The 20,479-nt window shown below is 36.6% G+C and overlaps 1 protein-coding gene across 1 annotated transcript in view; it reads left to right on the top strand.

Annotated features, from left to right (window-relative positions):
• The window catches only part of LOC145681525 (antileukoproteinase-like), a 72,901-nt gene that overhangs the window by 36,430 nt on the left and 15,992 nt on the right, over window positions 1–20,479 (top strand). Inside the window, exon 2 of the mRNA XM_081753169.1 lies at window positions 15,519–15,724. Coding sequence (XP_081609295.1) covers window positions 15,655–15,724 — 70 coding nt within the window. The 5' untranslated portion in view covers window positions 15,519–15,654. The remainder of the gene's footprint in view (window positions 1–15,518; window positions 15,725–20,479) is intronic.

The following is a 20,479-nucleotide window of genomic DNA, read 5'->3' as shown; positions in this document are numbered from 1 at the left end:
TCAGCAACCAATCAGATTGCACGAAATATAGTGATCAGCCAATCAGATTGCACGAAAGATAGTGATCAACTAATCAAATTGCATCAACAATAACTTTGCGAGTGTTGTAGCATGTATTCCCTTAAGACTATGAGTCATAAGATTCAATAAGGTTAGCTATGTATCCCTGTACACTACCTCATCAAGGTCAATCACGTGGTACATCGTATTGCTTACGTTTATATTTGGCTGTAATAATCAATACCAATGACGCATTCTCAAATTATCCTACAAAGTTTAAATGTACCAATGTCCTGGACTCCTAATCCCATCATAGGTCAATAACTGATCACGTGATCACAATGATTTACCCAATGAATGAGATACTATCCAATTTTAAGAACAATTACCAATTATTGATATGACAATAAGAAATGTACCCCTCCCAAAATTTAAGATTGGTACACAAATACACCTGTGTCTTATGAAAAAGTAATAAATACTGTAGTTATTCAATAACCTTTAAATTTTGAATATTTGGCCATAAGAGGAACACCAACATCTACAATGGTCCTAGAAAACGTTTACCGAATTATGTTATTTGATAATTCCCAAATTTAAAAGGGAACATAAACATATAAAGGTAATAAACCATATAACGTGCTAAATACATATCAAAGGGGTCAATAACCTCCGAAATTTGATTTTTGGTAGTACCCATGAAATGGAACGATGTGGATCATCCAAATTTATAGTGGTACATATTGAAGACCTGTACGAAGATACCAAATGCTTATATTAAACAATTTCTAAAACTGAGTGGATGAGCCAAGATACCACTCCCAAATTTTAAAGGGTGCGTCAATGTACCCATGTCTTATGATAGGAAATGAACCTATATACATGACCATATAAACATATACGGTAATAGAACATCATCAAAGGGGAGAAATTGGGCCTGGCATTTTTTTACTCATGAAAGGGAACAAGGTGGACCACCCAAATTTATCATGATACATATTGAGGTCATGTACTATGATAGCGAATGCTTAAATTGAAAAATTTCCAAAATTTAAGGGATTGGCTATGGTACACCTCCCGGGGTGCATCAATGTACCTATTTCTTATGATAGAAAATGGACCCTATACAAGATCACATAATCATATTAGGTAATAGGACCTCATCCAAGGGAATAAATTAGGTCAAAAACGAAACACGTGGTTGTACTAAAATTTGGCAATTTCGTACCCATGAAAGGGAACGAGATGGACCACCCAAATTTATAGTAATATATATATATATATATATATATATATATATATATATATTAGGGTCTTATACTATTATACCAAATGTTTAAATTGGACAATTTCCAAAATAAAGAGGTGGGCCAAGGTACCCCTCCCAAATTTTTAAAGGGAGCATCAATATACCCATGTCTTATAATAGGGAATGGACCAATATACATAACCATATAATCATATAAGGTAATAGGACCTCATCCAAGGGGATAAATTGAGCCAAAACAAACACGTGGTTGTACTAAAATTTGGCAATTTCGTACCCCTAAAAGGAAACGAGGTTAACCACCCTTTTAAAGGGGTGCACAAACGTACCTATGTCTTATGAAAGGTAATAGACCCCTATACATAACCATATAACCATATAAGGTAATAGGACCTCATCCAAGAGGATAAATTGGGCCAAAAGACCAAACACGTGGTACAACGTATTGCTTACGTTTATATTTTGGCAATTTTGTACCCTAAAAGTTAACGAGGTGGACCACCCAAATTTATCATAATACATATTAGGGTCCAGTACTATAATACCAAATGTTTAAATTGGGCAATTTCTAAAATTTAAGGGGTGGGCCAAGGTACCCCTCCCAAATTTTTAAAGGGGTGCACAAATGTACCCATATCTTATGAAAGGTAATGGACCACTATACATAACAATATAACCATATAATGTAATCGGACCTCATCCAAGAGGATAAATTGGGCCAAAAGACCAAACACGTGGTACAACGTATTGCTTACGTTTATATTTTGGCAATTTTGTACCCTAAAAGGGAACGAGGTGGACCACCCAAATTTATCATAATACATATTAGGGTGCAGTACTATACTACCAAATGTGTAAATTGGGCAATTTCCAAAAGTTAAGAGGTGGGCCAAGGTACCCCTCCCAAATTTTTAAAGGGGTGCAGAAATGTACCCATATCTTATGAAAGGTAATGGACCCTTATATACGACCATATAACCATATAGGATAATAACACGTCATCAAAGGGGATAAATTAGGTCAAAAACCCCCGAAATTTGACTTTTTGGCAATTTCTTACCCATAAAAGGGAACGACATAGACCCCCAATATTAATTAAGGTACATACTATGGTCCTAGGCTACTACACCAAAATTTTTAATTTGGCAATTTCCAAAATTTAAGGGAGATGGTCCTAGGTACCCCTGCCAAAATTTAGGGGGTGGATCATGGTACCCCTGCCAAAATCTAAAAGGGGTGGTCCTAAGTACCCCTAGGTCATTGACCCCGGGGCACATAACCCAAAATATGGGCGCCGGGCGCCAGGGGGCTCAAAATTTTGGCGGCGGCGGGCGCCCCCTAGGTCATTGACCCCGGGTCACGTAACCCCAAAAATGGGGCGCCGGGCACCCGGGGCGCAACATTTGGCGGCGGAGGGCGCCATGCTCCAGGGGGCGGCAAAAATGGCCTCAAGTCATGCGATTACTACTATAGCCATAATAATTACCGGTATGTCGTATTCAAATAAACCTATACAGATGAATACAACGTTACATTTCCAATTTTTCTTTTTCTTTTTTCTTTTTTTTTTTTAATTTATAACCAGATAAGAACGATTTGATCGCTGGCTAAGTTGGAATTATAGTTAAATATGCTGTAACAAACATCATTGCATTGTTTTATAAGAAAGGGAATAGGTAGGAATGCTTCATTCTCAATCAGCAGTTGTACGTAGATAACAATACAGTATTATGTTTGTTCCTAACTTTCTGCAACTTCAGCGTTCCAGACATCAAATTATTGGTGCCGACCTATACTGAAGAGTCGATTTTACCAAAAAGGCAGGATATATGTAATAATTTTGTATTCTTACATCTAATCTTAATCTGTTCCAAATACTCGGCGCATTAAAAAAAAATAGCTTATGGTTTCTTCCGAACAGTTTCCTAAATATATACCAAGTCAATGGTGTTTATTTATACAAATGATAAAGAAACATTCATCTTTATTACAAAGTGTTTTGGAAATAAGTTGTCAAACTTTGCATGCGTGTTCAGAACCTCAATACGAAAAGAAAGTTTATCTGTCGGAAACGCCTAATTTTGGAGACTGGACCAATTTAAGCAGGGATGGGAAAAGAAGCTGTTCTGACCCGCTTTTGAACCGGTTCAGGCACCAAGAACTCCTTCTAAAGATAGGAACCTGTCCGGAGCATTTTTACAAGAACCGGTTCATTTTCCATCCCTGAATTTAAGGCAATTAGTGACATTCGTCATAGGGTGATTACCTTAAATTAGGCCCATCTCTGTCATTAGGAGTTTCCGACCAAAGTCGAGATACACCTTTTTCTGGTATTGAAGTTCTGAACATGTATGTGAAGTTCGTTCGTTATTTCAATCATTGTAGCCACCCTAGGACTAATTCCACTTATTACCTTAAATTGGTCCCATCTCTGTAATTATGCCTTTTCGGCCAAAATCGAGATATACATCCAGAATACGAGTGCGAATTTTATTCGTTATTTTATTCAGTGTAGCCACCCTAGGACCAATCCCACTCCTCCTCCTCTTTCTTCTAAGCCTTTTTTCCAGTTAGCTGAGGATCAACCCCACTAGTTCTTTCAAATTGGCTCCATCTCTGTGATTAGGCTTTTTCGACCAAAGTCGAGATTCAAATTTTTCTGGTGTTGAGGTGGCGAAGTTTGTTCGTTTTTTTGATCAGTGTAGGCACCCTAGGGCTAATTTCACTAATTACCTTAAATTGGCCCCCCTCTCTGTAATTAGGTGTTTCTGAGAAAAGTTGAGATACAAATTTTTGTGGTATTGTAGTCCTGAACACGTACGCAAAGTTTCATATTTATTCAGCGTCGCCACCCTAGGCGCTTACGACTAAAGTCGCAGGTAATTTTTTTTCTTATATTGGTGTCCTCTACACGTCTGTGAAGTTTGTCGTTTTATTCCTAGAAGATCCTGTGTAAGACTAGCTGAGATCCCTGTTCTTCGCACGGGAAGCATAGGTTTATAGAGAGTATTCTAATCTCTTTCCGTCTTGCAATAAGTGTGGAGTATTTATTTGGACTTGAAGGCTTCGAGGGTGTTATTATTTATCTCAGAGGCCCCGTAAACTATGGATTACACACTAATATCGGTCGTTATCGTTTATTTTACGTCGCCATTCCTCATGCGTATTGAGCCCCATTAAAGTAGTCACTATCGCTCTCGCCTTCGGTGTAAGGGTTCCGCAATCGATTCCCGGTGGAGGTACTCGGTTGAGAAAGTGCAAAAAGAATTTTAAAAGCCAGCCATCCTGAATGAGGTTTCCCTCATTCGCACCGGTCAAATGCCGGGATGGTACTTAATATATAGATCCCAGGCTGCTTTTTTCCTTTACAAATTCTTCCTACCTTCCGTTTCTTCGGATAGTGTGATCGCCGAGGGACCTCACCCGTCATAAATGACGAGCTAACATGACCATAGATGTCGAAAGCACAGATACCTAATTTCTAATCCTAATTCTAATCCTACCCATACTCCTTCCTTGCCGAAAATATGCTAAATTCTAAATTACACCCATTTTGATGTACCAAAACTTAACTAAATCGACACTGCCGTCTAGGAGGATTTAACCGTCAAACATGTTTACTATCCTTTACTCCCCTTGATCAAAATGTGTTAAAGCCCTAAGTTAGGCCAGATCCACTCATGTAAGCAAAACAATAAAAATCGGTGGAGTGATCTACGAACAAGCAAACATCTTCGAGCAAACATTCATTTTCATTTATAAACATTGGAGCGATTTGAAATTAGACATGGGTAACATCTTTAGAAATTAGTAATAGCACGCAGATAATGACAAAAACGTTCTGTTCGGATTAATGTTTTGTCCTAAAAGTTAGGAAGTTAAAATATTGAAACCGTAATGAATTCATAGTTTCAGTCTTTCCTATTTGCGATGTGTAGAACAAGAATTTATCACTACTGTCCTCAGTTCTTGTTGGTCTATAGTAGTTTAGTTCGTTTGTTTTTAATTCTCACCCCGGATGAAGAGTATTGATTTGTAACATATAATGGTTGAGATGGTAAGATTTAAACTATCAAGTTACAGTAGAACACCTCTCGTCCGCCCTCGGCTGGTCCGCCACTCCGGTTGATATGACCGTGCTCGAGCCGAACTTGTCCCGACTCGTCGATGACTCACGATCCTCATTGTTGTTTACTGCCGTTGTCATTGTTGTTTACTTGCTGTTACCGTTTGTCCGCTTTAGTGCGCCGTTATCTCTTGTATCATTTCTTTTGTTGTGCGTGCTTTCTGTACTGTTCTGTGTAGGTTTTTATGCTTACTGTTTGTTGATTTAGTGCTGAAAATCCGAACTTTTCTGTATTTTCTGACAATGAGACCTTTCTTTGAGTTACTACCATACTCAAGTCCCAAAGGTGACCGATTAGAAGGGTTCTACTGTATTTATTTACAGGTAGTATGTGCATTAAGCATAGTGTATGTGGCTGTTAGGAAAGGACAAACATAAATCGATACAATTTGCAAGTTAACCGTGTATTTTGCTACATAAATAAGTAATATTTTTTCACCAAAATATAGCTTATAAAACGGATACGTTTTAGCGCCACAACAGTTCATTTTATTTTACTTATTTATTTATTTATGTTATTATTGTTGTTGTTTTGATTTATTTGAAAACTACTCACGAGAATGTAGCCTCTGAAGCATTTTATTTCGTTCATCTCAGTTTGACCTTTCAACTGATTTGTCTTTCATTTGGACAATATTGTAGTTAATATAAGAGTTCATAATAATTACAGGATACATCTCGTTAGCCATACTATATGCTGTCGTGTTGCTAATGACATAATTATAGCTTAATGAGTTTACGAGGAGAAAGTAACCTTCTCTCTACTGAAAATTTTAGAAAAGAACTCATAGAACTTTTTTTTTTTTAACTTAGGTCTGAAGCGTACAGATGTATATTCAACCGTTTCATTAACTTACAAATCACGTTTGCATAAAGTTCAGCCACCTGGAAATTCAACAAACTTTTCACAATATTTTGCGTGGGTCAATGAAAACTTGACCCACAACCCACTGACCCATCACCCACCGTGATCCACTCTGACCCACCGTGACCCACCACCCACAATGAACCACTGTCATCCACTGTGACCTACTCTGACTCACCAAAATCCATCGTCATCAACTCTGAACACGATCCACGACCTCTTCTGTACTGACTAAAGAGTTCACACTTGTAATGAAACAAGACTGTGAAATTGTCACTAATCGGGGTTTGAATTTCTCTTTCAATCGCTCAAGCACCAATCTGTTACAATAATGGTGGATCTGACCTTTACGATATAATATGGTGAAGTGTTTGTCAGTGAGGAAATTGAAACAGTTCGAGGTGGGGGGGGGGGGGGAATTAGTATGTATAATACTAAAATATACTAAAATATAAATATACTTGTACTAAGAGAGTATTCTTGCAAGTGTTAATTTCTGGACGCATTCCAAAAGAAACTTCTATTCGCAGGAAAATCAGTTCACAGTATTTTTCTCACAAAAAAAACTTGAAAAATCAGTTTTTCATAGTGTATAAAATTGCTAGGGCACCCTATGTGAGAGCATCTCCATAAAGTATGCTCATAATTGTAACTTGTGTAATCACTAAAACACCACGTTAAATTTAAGTTACAAATATGCATAATCGCAATTATTATGAATATTTATTCAAAGTAGTTTACCTAAAGCAAAGAAGAGACTTAATAAAAATTAGGTATAAAGTTGAATAACACAAATAAGCCATTAGTAATACAATTATACATTTTCCATAACTCGTAATTTGCCACCTTAAAACAAATCTGAAGTCTGGTTTATTTCCTGTTGGCCTCCAGAACTTTTTCGTGGTAAATCATCTGCAGCGGAATGATGTCCATCCTTCAGCCAAGAAATAACTAGCTCGTCTACTTTGAGCTTATCTAGCGGTGGGCCATTAACATTGATGAACAACAAGTTAGACAATGTTTGACCACTTAGTCTATTTCTAATATCAGTCATCTGTAAATTCATAAGGGGAAATCCCCGTTCGCACTCTGTCGTGGAAATTGATAATACTTCTACCCAATTTCTGCAACTCCTCATCGACAATCTGCTTGTTAGACTTAAGTCTGATAACGATTTTCCTTGGTAAGTTTTGAAATACTCAGCAAGAAGTATCATCTCTCTATCACCATACATCTTTTCCATATCGACCATGTCAGTTGGCAATGTAGACTCCTGGAGAACTGAAACTTCATCTACCACGCCTTCGATAGGGAATCTTGTGAATAAATTATCAATTAAAACCTGATAAACTGATGATTTCTTATTTGTTTATAAATTTAATTTTTGTAATTACACATAAAGGTTTGATGCCATTACCAAGTTCCCTCCCCCGTCTAGAAAGCGAAAGGGAACGAGGTTCCTGGAAAGTGTTCAGAGGTGAATGGGAATTTCCCTCCTTCTTCCCCTTCAATTACCACACTTATGTTCACGTTCACTTATGTTTATGTTCAATCACCGTACTTGATCGTTTATGCTCTGAATTTCAATACGGGATTTTTTTTAGTCTTCGGTTGTTAAAAACACTGATAGCATACATACTTTTAAAAACAGAACATTCGATTCCGTGGTTTTATCATTCAACAATCTGTTTAAAGGATGACGTTTTATATGCTTCTTTAGATATGTTAATTGTGTAGTTTTAAAATGAACAATGCTTAAAAGCAGTGGCGTCAATATCTGTATAACTTTGGGAGAGTCTTTCATGTATGTCTTTTTCGCTTTCACTTGTCTCCCACAAGAAATCAATGAGAGGAGGCAAAACCTCTCGGCTCTCTAGGATCAACAACCGTGTTTAAAAATGAAAAAAAAATATCTTAATATTTCATATTGCATGTTTCAGTGAAATTCTTTTTCATTTCAAACCCCACATAATGAAAACCCTCATTTAAGAAATAATCCTCAAGCAATTTGTTAAATATGGACTTTACTGTATTTGACTTTGACATTATGTTCATTTGGTCCAAGTGATTATTATGAACATGTTACAATGTTGGTTATTTTGTTTCTGGATCGAACGTATTTTCGCCTAATTTCACACAGTCTGACATATACACAAATGGCATATGGTCATACAATGTTCTTCTTTTCCATTTTCATTGTGAAGATACTTACAAACACTGTTTTTCACTTGCCAATAAGCTACACCAGACACATGGATGGCACAACCATATCAGCCTATGTTAATCGTAATGTGTTTGGGAAACTGACTTTTTATTTAAGAGTGTAAAGTACTGTACTACTACTACTATTACTACTTCTACTATTACTACTACGATCACTGTTAATAGGCTACTACTACAACTGCTACGACTTCGCGTCAGAGTTGATATGTCTGCTGGTACAGGATTTACCTTCTAAGTACAGAAGAAATCGGAGAAATGCTAGTTATTACGGCCGGTCTACCTAGAATGTGAGCCGATGCTTGATCTACGAGGGACAACGGTGCTTAAGGAGGTAAAGCACTTACATCTTGTGCTAGAGGTAGTCGGATCCATCCCTGCTCGTGCCATGTTAGCTTTGTGGTGGACAAACACCGTGTGTGTGGGAGTTATCGGGGTGGGCCCGTTTCCTCAAACTGTTTTCATTCCACCAATTCATCCCATCGTCATCCATTCGGTCTGAACCGTAGTTACCCAAAGAACGTATGATAAAGTCAAGTTCTTGACCTACTAAGTAGAATTTGGAACGCTACCATTAGACCAAGGAGGACAAAACCGTGACCTGGCGTGTTCATAATATCAGCGCAATTTGTAGTAATGATTAATTAGCAAGACAAATACCAAATGGTGTTACATGTTCCTGTATTGTTTATAGTATGATGCTACAAATATGATCGCGAAATATAATGATGAAATAAATCGACCAAGACAACAGGGTCGATTACGTGTTCCTGGAACGTGGCTCACTGGTAGATTGTTCATCTCTGGTGCATCGTGTCCCTGGTTAGATTCCAGCTAGCGCCAAGTGAACTTTGTGGTGGACCAACACCGTGTGAATGGGTTTCCTCGGGGTTCTCCCGTTTCCTCCCACTTTATTCGTTCCCCCATGTCATTTATTTCTCATCATCACCGTCTCCTTTAGCCTAACTGGCATAACCGTGGGACGTAAAACTCAAAGATTTCATTTTTATTTTTTGTGTTCGTATAATGCGTTCGTATACAACACTCACTAATGAGTGTGGTATAAGGCTTTTAGATCCATAAGCTGTATTATATAATAACAACTGGACAGAGCAAGCACAGATACCAAATAGACAGAGAGAATAAGGATATAGAAAGCAAACCTTAGGTAACCTTTCACACCCTTTTCTCATTCGAGAAGAACAAATAGATATTGCAATGTTATGACGACACATTTCTCATTTTCCATTGCATATTGAAGGATTGACTTGACTTATCAGACTTGGTAGTTGTCAGACTGGTTACGTCCGGCCCGTTTGTGCCCAGCCAGTTTAGGGTCCGGCCCGTTTCTGCCCGGCTCGAGATTCGTTCCGAGTCGGGTCGGGTCGAGCCGGACACAGAATACAGATCCAGCCGAGCCGGACACAGAATACAGATCCAGCCGAGCCGTCTTCGGTCCTGGGTTGGCAGGGCTCTAATTGTAGGAAATAATTAACTTATACAATACTGTATTGACATCTATTTACAACTGTTGAAGGTGCATGAATCCAGTGGTAAAAATGAGTAAAAATGCCCGTAAAAATGAGAGCTCTAACTCTTTGAAGGACAGTGATTAGTTATGCTGCCTCCATATTGACCAGAGACAGGAGAGCCAAGGTGAAATTGGGGGAGGCAGGAAAGGATGGGAAGCGAGGAAGAAAATTAAATGAAATTATGCCCGTTAGACTAAGGGAGACGGATGTTTAAGACAAGTTAATGATGATGGAAAAAATGGTGGAATGAATAAGTAGGAGGAAACGGGAATACCACGAGAAAACCCACGGGGATATGTTTTCCATGACAAACTTACTTGACCGAGGATCGAATCAGGAACCTCACCCACCAGACATAAATGCTTTACCACTTTCTTTAAAAATTAACTGATTCACCGAACTTATCTCATTAACTTTGCTTAACTACTTATTAGAAACTATGCTTTTACTTGTTTTACTCGCTTAAGTCGTTTTTCTATTAACATAGAACAACAGGGACACGAACACAGAAACATTGAGGACAGTTAAAAGGCTCTCCCACAACCACTGAACCACCGTGCCCTGCGAAGTGAGAGCTCGAGTGTATTGACTGTGTGTCTCAATTTGTATAGCATGTGCCCGAGTGAATACATGGTACGAGGCCTTCTTCCATTGCTCATAGTATGGTACCTTGTTTCGGTTGTACTCTCCTTTGGTTAATGTACTGCCAGCCTTAAACTGGTTTTGAGGCACAGTAATTAGCTCTCCTAACCACCCACTTCTGTCTGTACCTGAAAGGTAAGCATAGCGTCAACTCTATCTCTCTAGCACCAAATAGTATTTCTATTCTCTGGTAGACGCTGAAGCATGATATTATTAATATACCATACAATTATTACAAAAATTATTTTCTTGGTGTAGTGAAACAAATTGTTGTTCAAATTTCGTTTTAAGAACTTTAGTTTGTCTCCCAAATAGGTAGCCAACGGGCCGTTTTCTCCTTGAAAAAAAAAAAAAAAAGAAAAGAAAAAGAAAGAAAATGACTTTTTTTAGTTTAATGTTCCATGGTTATGCCCTTTTGGCTAAAGGACGGATGATTAATGAAAGTGAAATTATTTTTGTGCTGTCCCACTGAGAATCGAACCTGGGACCACATGTACCAAGAGTATATGCGCTAGTAACTAGACCAGCCTGTTTTATAACTTCTTATATTTATTAAAAAGACGGAAGAAATGGTTTTATACAGAAAATATTATTTGATTGTAAGGTCATACAGTTATGCCCTTTAGGGTATGAGACGGATGATTAGTGAAAATAGTTGATTGTGAAAATAATTTCTGTGCTCTCCCAACGGGAATGGAACCCAGCACCACGTGGACCAATACCACGCCCGATACCCACTAGACCAGATTATTATTATTATTATTATTATTATTATTATTATTATTATTAGTAGTAGTAGTAGTAGTAGTAGTAGTAGTAGTAGTAGTAGTAGTAGTAGTAGTAGTAGTAGTAGTAGTAGTGGTAGTAGTATTGATAGTTTTTAAATACTCTCCATGTTCAGATAGAAAGTGTACTGAACTTTCAGGGAGAAACTCAGAACTCGACTCATCCACTCCAGTTTAATTTTGTACATGTATCTTAGTGGCGGCCGATGGATTGTGGTTTCGGGTGTTGCAGTACGAATGATCGGAGACAGAAGATATAAACTGGGCTCATTGACTAATCAGCATAACTTTAGATGCATATGATATGTGACATGTGAAATTAAATAAAATTCTGTTTTTTAAAAAAAATATAATGAACATTTTATCCGGTTAGTCACCTTATTTAATTAGTAAGTACATTCTCCTCTCTTTGATTTGAGTAATACATAATACATGCTGGTTGAATCCTGGTGTATTCAGATTATCATGCCTTTTTCCATGAAAAGCATAACCAGTGGTGATTGATAACCTTTCTTGGAATATTCAATTCCTTGAAAGTGTCAATTCTTTTCGATGTGAAAAAACGCCGGTCTCGTTTTGCAGACGTCATAAAAAGAGTTAACATTAATTTCAGAAGCTTTGTAGATTCACTAAATGTTTTTTTTTTTTTTCAGATTATTGCGAACAATTTATTCTTGCAAACCCAGTCCCTAACAATGATCCAAATTCCTCTGCAGTGTAGATTGAAGACAGTTCATAACAGAGATTAGTATTATAAAAATGTAAATTGAATACACTTTATTCACAGTTTATCTAGGAAAATTTAAAATAAATTGTGGAAATATATCTAAGACAAACAACATTGTTGCCATAAGATGTTCTGTGAATTTAAACTAGATTTTTTTTTCGACCCCTCTCTTCTGAATTGCACTTTGCTTGTTTCGTCTAAGCCTTAATTGTAAGTTTTTTACTCAGTGGAGAGCTGGGCAAATTGCTTTATTTTATTTATTTATTTATTTATTTATTTTGTAAGTTATTTACAGAAATCATGGTATAGAATTCATTCAGAATTTGTAGGTTATTTACAGAATTCGAGCACACACAACTCAAGTAAATTTAATACCTAAAAACCAAAACATCTCTTTCAGAAAAAAGAGCTGATACAAAAGAGATATATGAATCGCGAATGTGACATTTACACCAACCCAGAACCCACACGTGTGCGTAAAAGAAAACCTACGGTACATTCCAAATCATCCGTCTTGGTTGCAAGCAATGTACGATGAACACAATATACTTCCACGTGAGGTGAAACAATACTTATCAATGTCATATGCTCTGGAAACCAAATTTTGGAACCCGCCAGATATAGAATCAGCATGTAACAGAAGCCAAAAGTCACACACCTAGACTGCTGAGAGTGGTCCAAAGTATTTGAGGGGGTCCATTACGTCTACGTAATATCGAACCTGCCTTATTCTGCACCCGAAAAGATGATAAGTAATTAATTACTGTCACCTACATTTTTAGAAAAAATGATATAACGAGTATTTTTTATAAGAAAAGAAAGAGTACGTGATGAGGCGTAAAATAAAATATTTATCCTACATCAATCATTAATCTGTTAAACAAGTATAGTTCGTTAAGAAAGTCTACAAATGTTATTCGAGTTTCAAAATTTTTGGGAGGTCTGAAACGGGGAAACCCCCGTGGCTTCACCCCTGAGCATTGCTAATTAATCCTAAATTAAATGTGGCTTTTCCCATCATACAGTTTTGTGTGGAAAGTTATCAAGAGTATAAAATACATCTGTTTTATAAAACATATATATATATATACGAAAATACTATTCACTGAGGGGGGATTCTATGTATCGATTTATTCATATTTGGTTCAAGAATTACTGTACAAGAAGCCTTCATTATCTATATAAGCTAAGAATTAACTTTAAACGTGTGTTTATTTTATTTGATTGCTATTCTATTACACGTTTTCTTTCTTATTTTCTAATTATGCGATCACTTTTTTTTTTAATTGTCATTATATTGGTTTCCTTCAGTATAGTCCTGTCATTTAAAAATATGAATGTATAAAAATAAATTCCATTTGTAATTGGTAGTGAAATAAAATTCAGAAACCTTATTTAGCGCGAAAAACATTCTCGTTCACTGGAAACCGTGCCGCGTTGTTGCAGAAGCACTGCAACGACTAGAGGCTTTAACTTCTGAGATAGGAGAAAGGAGACTTAACAATCGCTCTAATTGGCGCGCTCTAGAAATCTGGTCGTTGTATGCTGGCTGCAACGCAAATGTAAATTAGAAACTTGCTGACGGATTGTTTTTCACTTTTTAAAACGGATAAATGGATTTTACAGTTATGGAAGTAAAAAATATGTTATTTAAAGTATATGGGAGTACTACAAAGTATTTTTTTCTGTTCTTTAATATTACTGCTAATATTATTTTCTTGAAATACTTTGGTCGTTGCAAAACGCTGCAACACAAATATTAGCCACCACTGATCTTTGTGTTGGTGTTCTCATAACTATGGCATGTGACGTATGACGTACGATAGTGAAACAAAATTGCTGGTTCAGGCGTGACTTTTGAGGAAGCGGAAGCAGCAAAGAAGGCAAACTGTCTAGGGCACAGAACTCCGACGGGTTGCGAAAGAAAATATCAATGTTTAAAGCAATTATTTTTTCTAAATTATTGTTGTAACGTTTTTTTGTTAATTTTGGTTTAATACATTTTATTATTACTCTAAAACAGGGATGCAAATAAGCAACAAAATGTTACTAGCCCACATCCCACAATAGAAATCGTTTACTAACCTTCGGTATTTTAATAGTGATATTAAAAAGTCACTCTCACCAATGAACCACTCGCCCCGGGCGAGTGGGCGATTGGTTATTTGCATCCCTGCTCTAAAATAATAAGCCTAAATTTTGTGTTAAAACAACTTCATATTTCACACTTAATTCTGGTCAAAATGAGCTTCTTGACGTCATCAGCTAAGATTTTGGCTCAAAATAATGGCCTGTTTTTATTGTTGTACTAGCAGCGTTCACCCCGCTTCGCTGGGGTCACCCCGGAACGCAATAAACTTTGTTACTTAGATAATTTTTACTTTTTCGCTTTCAAGTGATATGATAAAAACCATAGAAGATTGGAGTAAATGTTAACATTATATCGCCTGTCATTTATGTTAACCCGCCGAGTGACACGGTCATGTGGGTTGCATATAAATACGGTTAGATTTAGCTATGATGAGCTAACAAAGGATTTGTACGTTATGGACACTTGAATGGTCAATTATCTCAAGACACTGGTAATTGAAAATTAAAGTGATATGATAAAAACCATCTAGGGTCCAAATCTTAATAACCCCCCAAAAATGAAAGAAATTGGTTCAGCCGTATTAGCGTGATGAGCTAACAAAGGATTTGTACGTTCTCTTTTATATATAAGATTGTTAATTCCCTAGAAACCCTGTTTGAATTGTTTCAAGAGTTTTATATTGCTATGGATATATATATATATATATATATATATATATATATATATATATATATATATATATATATATATATATATATATATATATATATATATAGAGAGAGAGAGAGAGAGAGAGAGAGAGAGACCTATATATACAGGCATGAATCCAAGGAGAAGGCAATAGGAGCTATAGCCTCCCCTTGACGCTCAGGTATACTGGGTAAAGTTGCAAACTATGGTTTAACCCCTCCTCGATCATATCCTGGATCCGCAGCTGGATATATATATTGCTTAGTGCCGCAAGATGCCTACATCCGTAGCTGAGTGGAAGTATACTTTAAAACGATATTTCAAGTGTTTGAAAATGCCGCTGAAATTGAAGCAACCGCTCCCGGTCGCGATGCATGTCTGGCTAATAAGTGCAACCATTTTTAAGTAGCTTCAGTGACAGTGTATGCGCAAGAAACATGTATTAAACTTGACATACAATATTATTAAGTTTACTACTAACACACGATATAGTTTTCTTTCGTTAAAGTTTGTATATTACTTTTTTTTTTTCTTTGACTTGCTCTATAATACTGATATTTCTTTCTTTCCAGTTATTGAAGCCTATTCGAAGAAGACTGCATTACTGAAATCTAATTAAAGTGGCTAACAAAGGAATCAAACACTTCTTCTTCAGGAAGAGGATCAAAATCTTTGTAAAGAAATAAAATTATTTAATTTAGTTAGAACATGATTAGAAGCCATATTTTGTTTCTGATTGTCTTCCTCGTCTGGAGCTTCGAAGGTCAATCAGCTCACGGTAAGTTATGAGTCTTTCTGATCAACACGTAAATTATTGATTTTAGTTCAATGTTAATTTTTTGCGTCAATTAAGTAATCTAATTACTGTGATGATTACTGTTCTTCGGAAAGAGAGAATAAGTTTGTGAAAATTATTTGAATCCTCCTTCTCCGGTAGAAATTGGAGTGATACGAATGATCATGATCCAGTTGTCCTATTAGTCACATAAAACCTAATCTATTTCTGTTTTCTTTTGTTTCAATAAATCCGTACGAAGTATACTTTTTTTTTTTTTTTTTTTTTGCATAATTACATCAGTGTTCTTTACCTTGTTTTGCTGATCATTAAGCTTAGAACCAATAATATTTAAATTAAGTATATGTTGGGTAGACAATATTCGGACCCAAGAGGGATGAGAATGGGGAATGGCGGAGACTTCATAACGAGGAACTATTATACATAATTTATACGGTTTGCAAAACGTTATTAGGGTAATCGAGTCTAGGAGGCTTAGGTGGGCAGGTCTTGTAGCTAGGATGGAAGAAAGTAGCTCTCAAAGTTTTGACTGCAAGACCAATCGGAAAACGGCCATTAGGAAGACCTAGGCGCAGGTGGGAAGACAATATTAAGATGGATCTCGCAGAATTAGGATTACAAAGTAGAAACTGAATCCAGTTGGCTAAGGATAGAAGTCAGTGGAGAGCTTTTATGAACGCAGCATTGAACCTCAGTTTCATAGGCCATAGAGTTACTTAGTTTAGTTAGTTACGAGTATGTTGTATTTAGACACAATCAAAATTCTTGATGTATTATCTTGTTAGGTTATTGTAATAGCGACAAACACAAAACAGCATTTGTCAGTTTATACAACGCTCTCCGCTCGAACTCACCTGCATAAATTTCTAACCATTATCACTATGCTAGCTAATAATATTGTACTTGCGTACACTGAGAAAAAAATACTTTCTGTATAAGTGTTCCATCTATACGTACTTTCCGTATGAAACGATGTAGGCGGTCAGAATCTCACATACAATTGAACATATAGCTGACGAAGGTAACATGAGTATATGCATGTGATATACGTAAAACTTTTAGATATCAGACATTCTACAACGGCATGATGTAACATGTAAGGACAGTGCCTGTGTAGCAAATGGATAATGTGTGCTTCGTACTGATTTCTATAGTAAGCAAGAGGATACCGTATATTTGTACAATATACCACTGTCCGAAGAATGGATTTTTCTCTGTGTATTTACAGGGGAATCGTAATTGTAATAATATAACTAACAATGTTAAAATCATACGAATAAATGTTAAATGTGTTTAGAAAGAAAAAGTAATTGGTTGATATGCAATCCAAATAAGCAAAATATCATATATCAAGATTCGTCAAAATCATTAGAGCTTAGGGCTCAAGAAGTTGACCACCAAACAACGTCATGTTCACTTTTATTTTCTATATAGCTCATTTAATTATTTGTATATTAAACTGTAAAGGGTGGAGTGTGTTCATAAAGTATTTGCTAGTGCATAAGATGCACCATGAAATGTTCTAATATATACATCGATAGATAAAGAACCATGGAGTAGGTCTACCAATTCTTCAAATAACTACATCGATTCTTTCCAGATAGCAGGTAAGTCGATAGATGTTAACACTAGCACTACATTTTAGAAAAACAATCGATGTAACTGTTTGACAGGTTTATAGAGCAATGTTAATGATACCAAGTTAATCTACGACATTGCCATACACAGTAGTAAAATCTTTGGTTCCACATGCGGTTGCACGGCTTACTTCCCGTTTCCAGGAGGCCTTAAAAGATATACTAGTACACACACACACACACACACACACATATATATATATATATATATATATATATATATATATATATATATATATATATATATATATATATATATATATATATATATATATATATATATATATATAGGGTGTTAATGAACTACACCGGCAATATGTAATAGGTGATACCTCACTTCAAAATAAGAAAAAAATTAATATGAACCTATGCCGAAAAGTGCATAGTTTCAGAGCTAAGGCTGTCCAAAATCGCGAAAAACCTAAATTTCAACATGCCCTATTTCGAATTCCAGAAATTGTTGATGGTGGTCCTTTTCAGTGTAAAGAAAGTCACACATACACAATACAAAAATGCATATTATTTCAATTTTCAATGGGTGTGCAGAGTATTCCGTGCAAAGTATAATTCTCAAATATCCTCTCAATAGAGTTTTCAGATTTACCTTGATTTCAAGGAGGGTCCAAAGTAGGCAGAAGGTAAGTCTTGACAACAATCGATATCCAGTGCTTTGGAGGGAAGTCGGAAGTGTTAGGAACCGGCAGCTCCATGTTTGTTTGTGCGTGGGGAGGGGGGTCGGAATAACGTGTGATGCGATGTATTTCGTCACGGTATATTTCACGTTTTCTTCACTTATAAGCGTGAAAGAAAACATCGCAGCATGCTTTTTTCCGAGTACGAGAGACCGTGCTCTTAACGATTCTTAACACTTCCGACATCGCGCCAAAGGGTTTCGTGTTCACGGCTGCCAAGGCATATCGTTTGCCTACTTTGGACCATCATAAATTCAGAGCATATCTCCAAATTCGTTTGATGACATGTCTTGGAATTTCACCCTGCATGGAATACTCTTCACACCCACTAAACATTAATGAAATATGCATTTTTGGATTGTGTAGACGTGATTTCCTTTACTCTTATGAGGACCGCTACTTCACGATCTCCAAAATAGAGCCTCTTGAAATTTAGCTTTATGGCGATTTTGAACAGCCCTAGGTCTGAAACTATGCAGTTTCCCCCCATACGTCCATAGGAACTTTTTGGCTTAAGAATCATTTCTTGCAGTTGTCGGTCTAGTTCATTAACACCCTGTATATATATTATAGGGTGTCCGGTGAGGAAAGTCAAAGCTTTTCGGAGGTGATATGGGAGGTTATCCTAAGCAAAAATGCTTATGTGAACATAGGGTATATTCCCCCTCGTTCCGGAGATATGGGTGGGGCTAACTTTTTTGCCTCTTGCTCTTGCCGGTTTTCGTTTAAAACATTTTAACAAGGGCGCCGATTTCTCTGTAAATTTAGGGGGTGTCCATTTAGATGCAGAAGATATATATATGAGAATTATAAGACAAATTGCATTCAAATTATGCCAAATATTGTATATTCATAAATACAATAGAAGCCCACATGAGCTTTGTGGGGGCCCGGGGCCCCCACTCCTCCATGATCTGCGCCCTTGCATTCTAGCACACCCTGTAGTTAAGGTTATGTTACATATTATACCTCGTTTGAAAACTAAAGAAACAGGATTGCAAACAGTATACAGATTGCCCCAGTACTGCATTCAAGAGGGAAGTAACGGAGGGAAATTTTTCGAATTTCCCCATAAAATTCCCTTTTTAAAACTATTTTACACTGTCGCTAGAGGAACAGTATCTGATTAGGTGAAAATGATACTGTATATCAGAGATCCAATTGAGGTGTCAAGTTTTTAGCTTCATTAGAAACCGCAAAAAAAAAAAAAAAAAAAAAAAAAAAAAAATCTTCCTAAAACTCCTTACTCTAATAACATAACGAGGTTCCAACTTTCCATAGATGACAGTGGTTACGAATATTAATAAATGAATGTTTTTATGCAAAATTGTAAATACAATTTACGAGAATTTTCATTTCTATGCGGGAACACTAATTACAGTTCTGAACAACAGATGGCAGTGAAACAAAACTTACTTGAATTAAAGTTTCTGTACAACAGAATACACCAGAATGTCCATTGCAATAGGGTTGTCGAAATCATAAATAATTACTTCTAATACATAAACAATAATTACTGCTAATACATACAGATAGAGACGTAACACTATCAGCGTCAACCTTTAACGTAATTATTTTGCGCGTGCAGCAAATGTCCAAAAATATGACCATTCTCATCAATGCACTGTGTAGTACGCATCATTACCTTTCATGTTGACCGATAGATGTCTTCTTGGCGCTCTTTGACGATAATGAATGCCTCTAGAATGATCTGCATTAACTCGTGTTGTGACTTGACCTTTCGTCTGCATACAACGTCCTTCAACAACCTCTACAAGCAAAAATCCAAAGGTGTAAGATCTGGGAGCGGGATAGCCAGTGAATAATCGACCTCTGTCCTCCGCGACCCATCCACCGATGAGGAAACTTGGAGTCAAGATACTGACATACAGCTTATGTTGCATGAGAGGGAGCCCCGTCGTGCTGGAAGATGGTGATTTTTTTAATTTTTGAAAGGGGGCTATAGCCCCATATAAGTCACTGACACATGTAAGGAGCATTAGAATATTAATTCTGTGACAGTTGTGAACAATCTGAGGCTTACTGGCATTTGTGGAACAAAATTTGGAATTTTTATAAAGATCCATCATCTAATGCTTCGCTCCCTGCACTTCCCCTAAGGCGGTGCGTTACTAAAATAACATTACAGATGTGAAAAACGCATATTCTTTTGCTAGAATGACGCCAAATATCACATTAATTAACAAAAAATAAGTTCTTCTCGTATGTCCCTCCTACTAAGGATATTTATGGTTACTTTTTCATTTTTGAAAGGGGGCTGTAGCCCCATTATCAGTCACTCTTGCATGTAAGGAGCATTGGAGCATTAATTCTGTGACATTTGTGATTAATCTGACGTTTACTGGCATTCCTAAAATAAATTTTGGGATTTTAGTAACACATCGCCG

This window comes from Thermobia domestica, chromosome 3 (assembly GCF_964235325.1).
Source record: "Thermobia domestica chromosome 3, izTheDome1.hap1.1, whole genome shotgun sequence".
Lineage (NCBI taxonomy): Eukaryota > Metazoa > Arthropoda > Insecta > Zygentoma > Lepismatidae > Thermobia > Thermobia domestica.
Note: the sequence above shows the minus strand (reverse complement) of the source record. Positions and strands in the feature narration are given on the sequence as shown.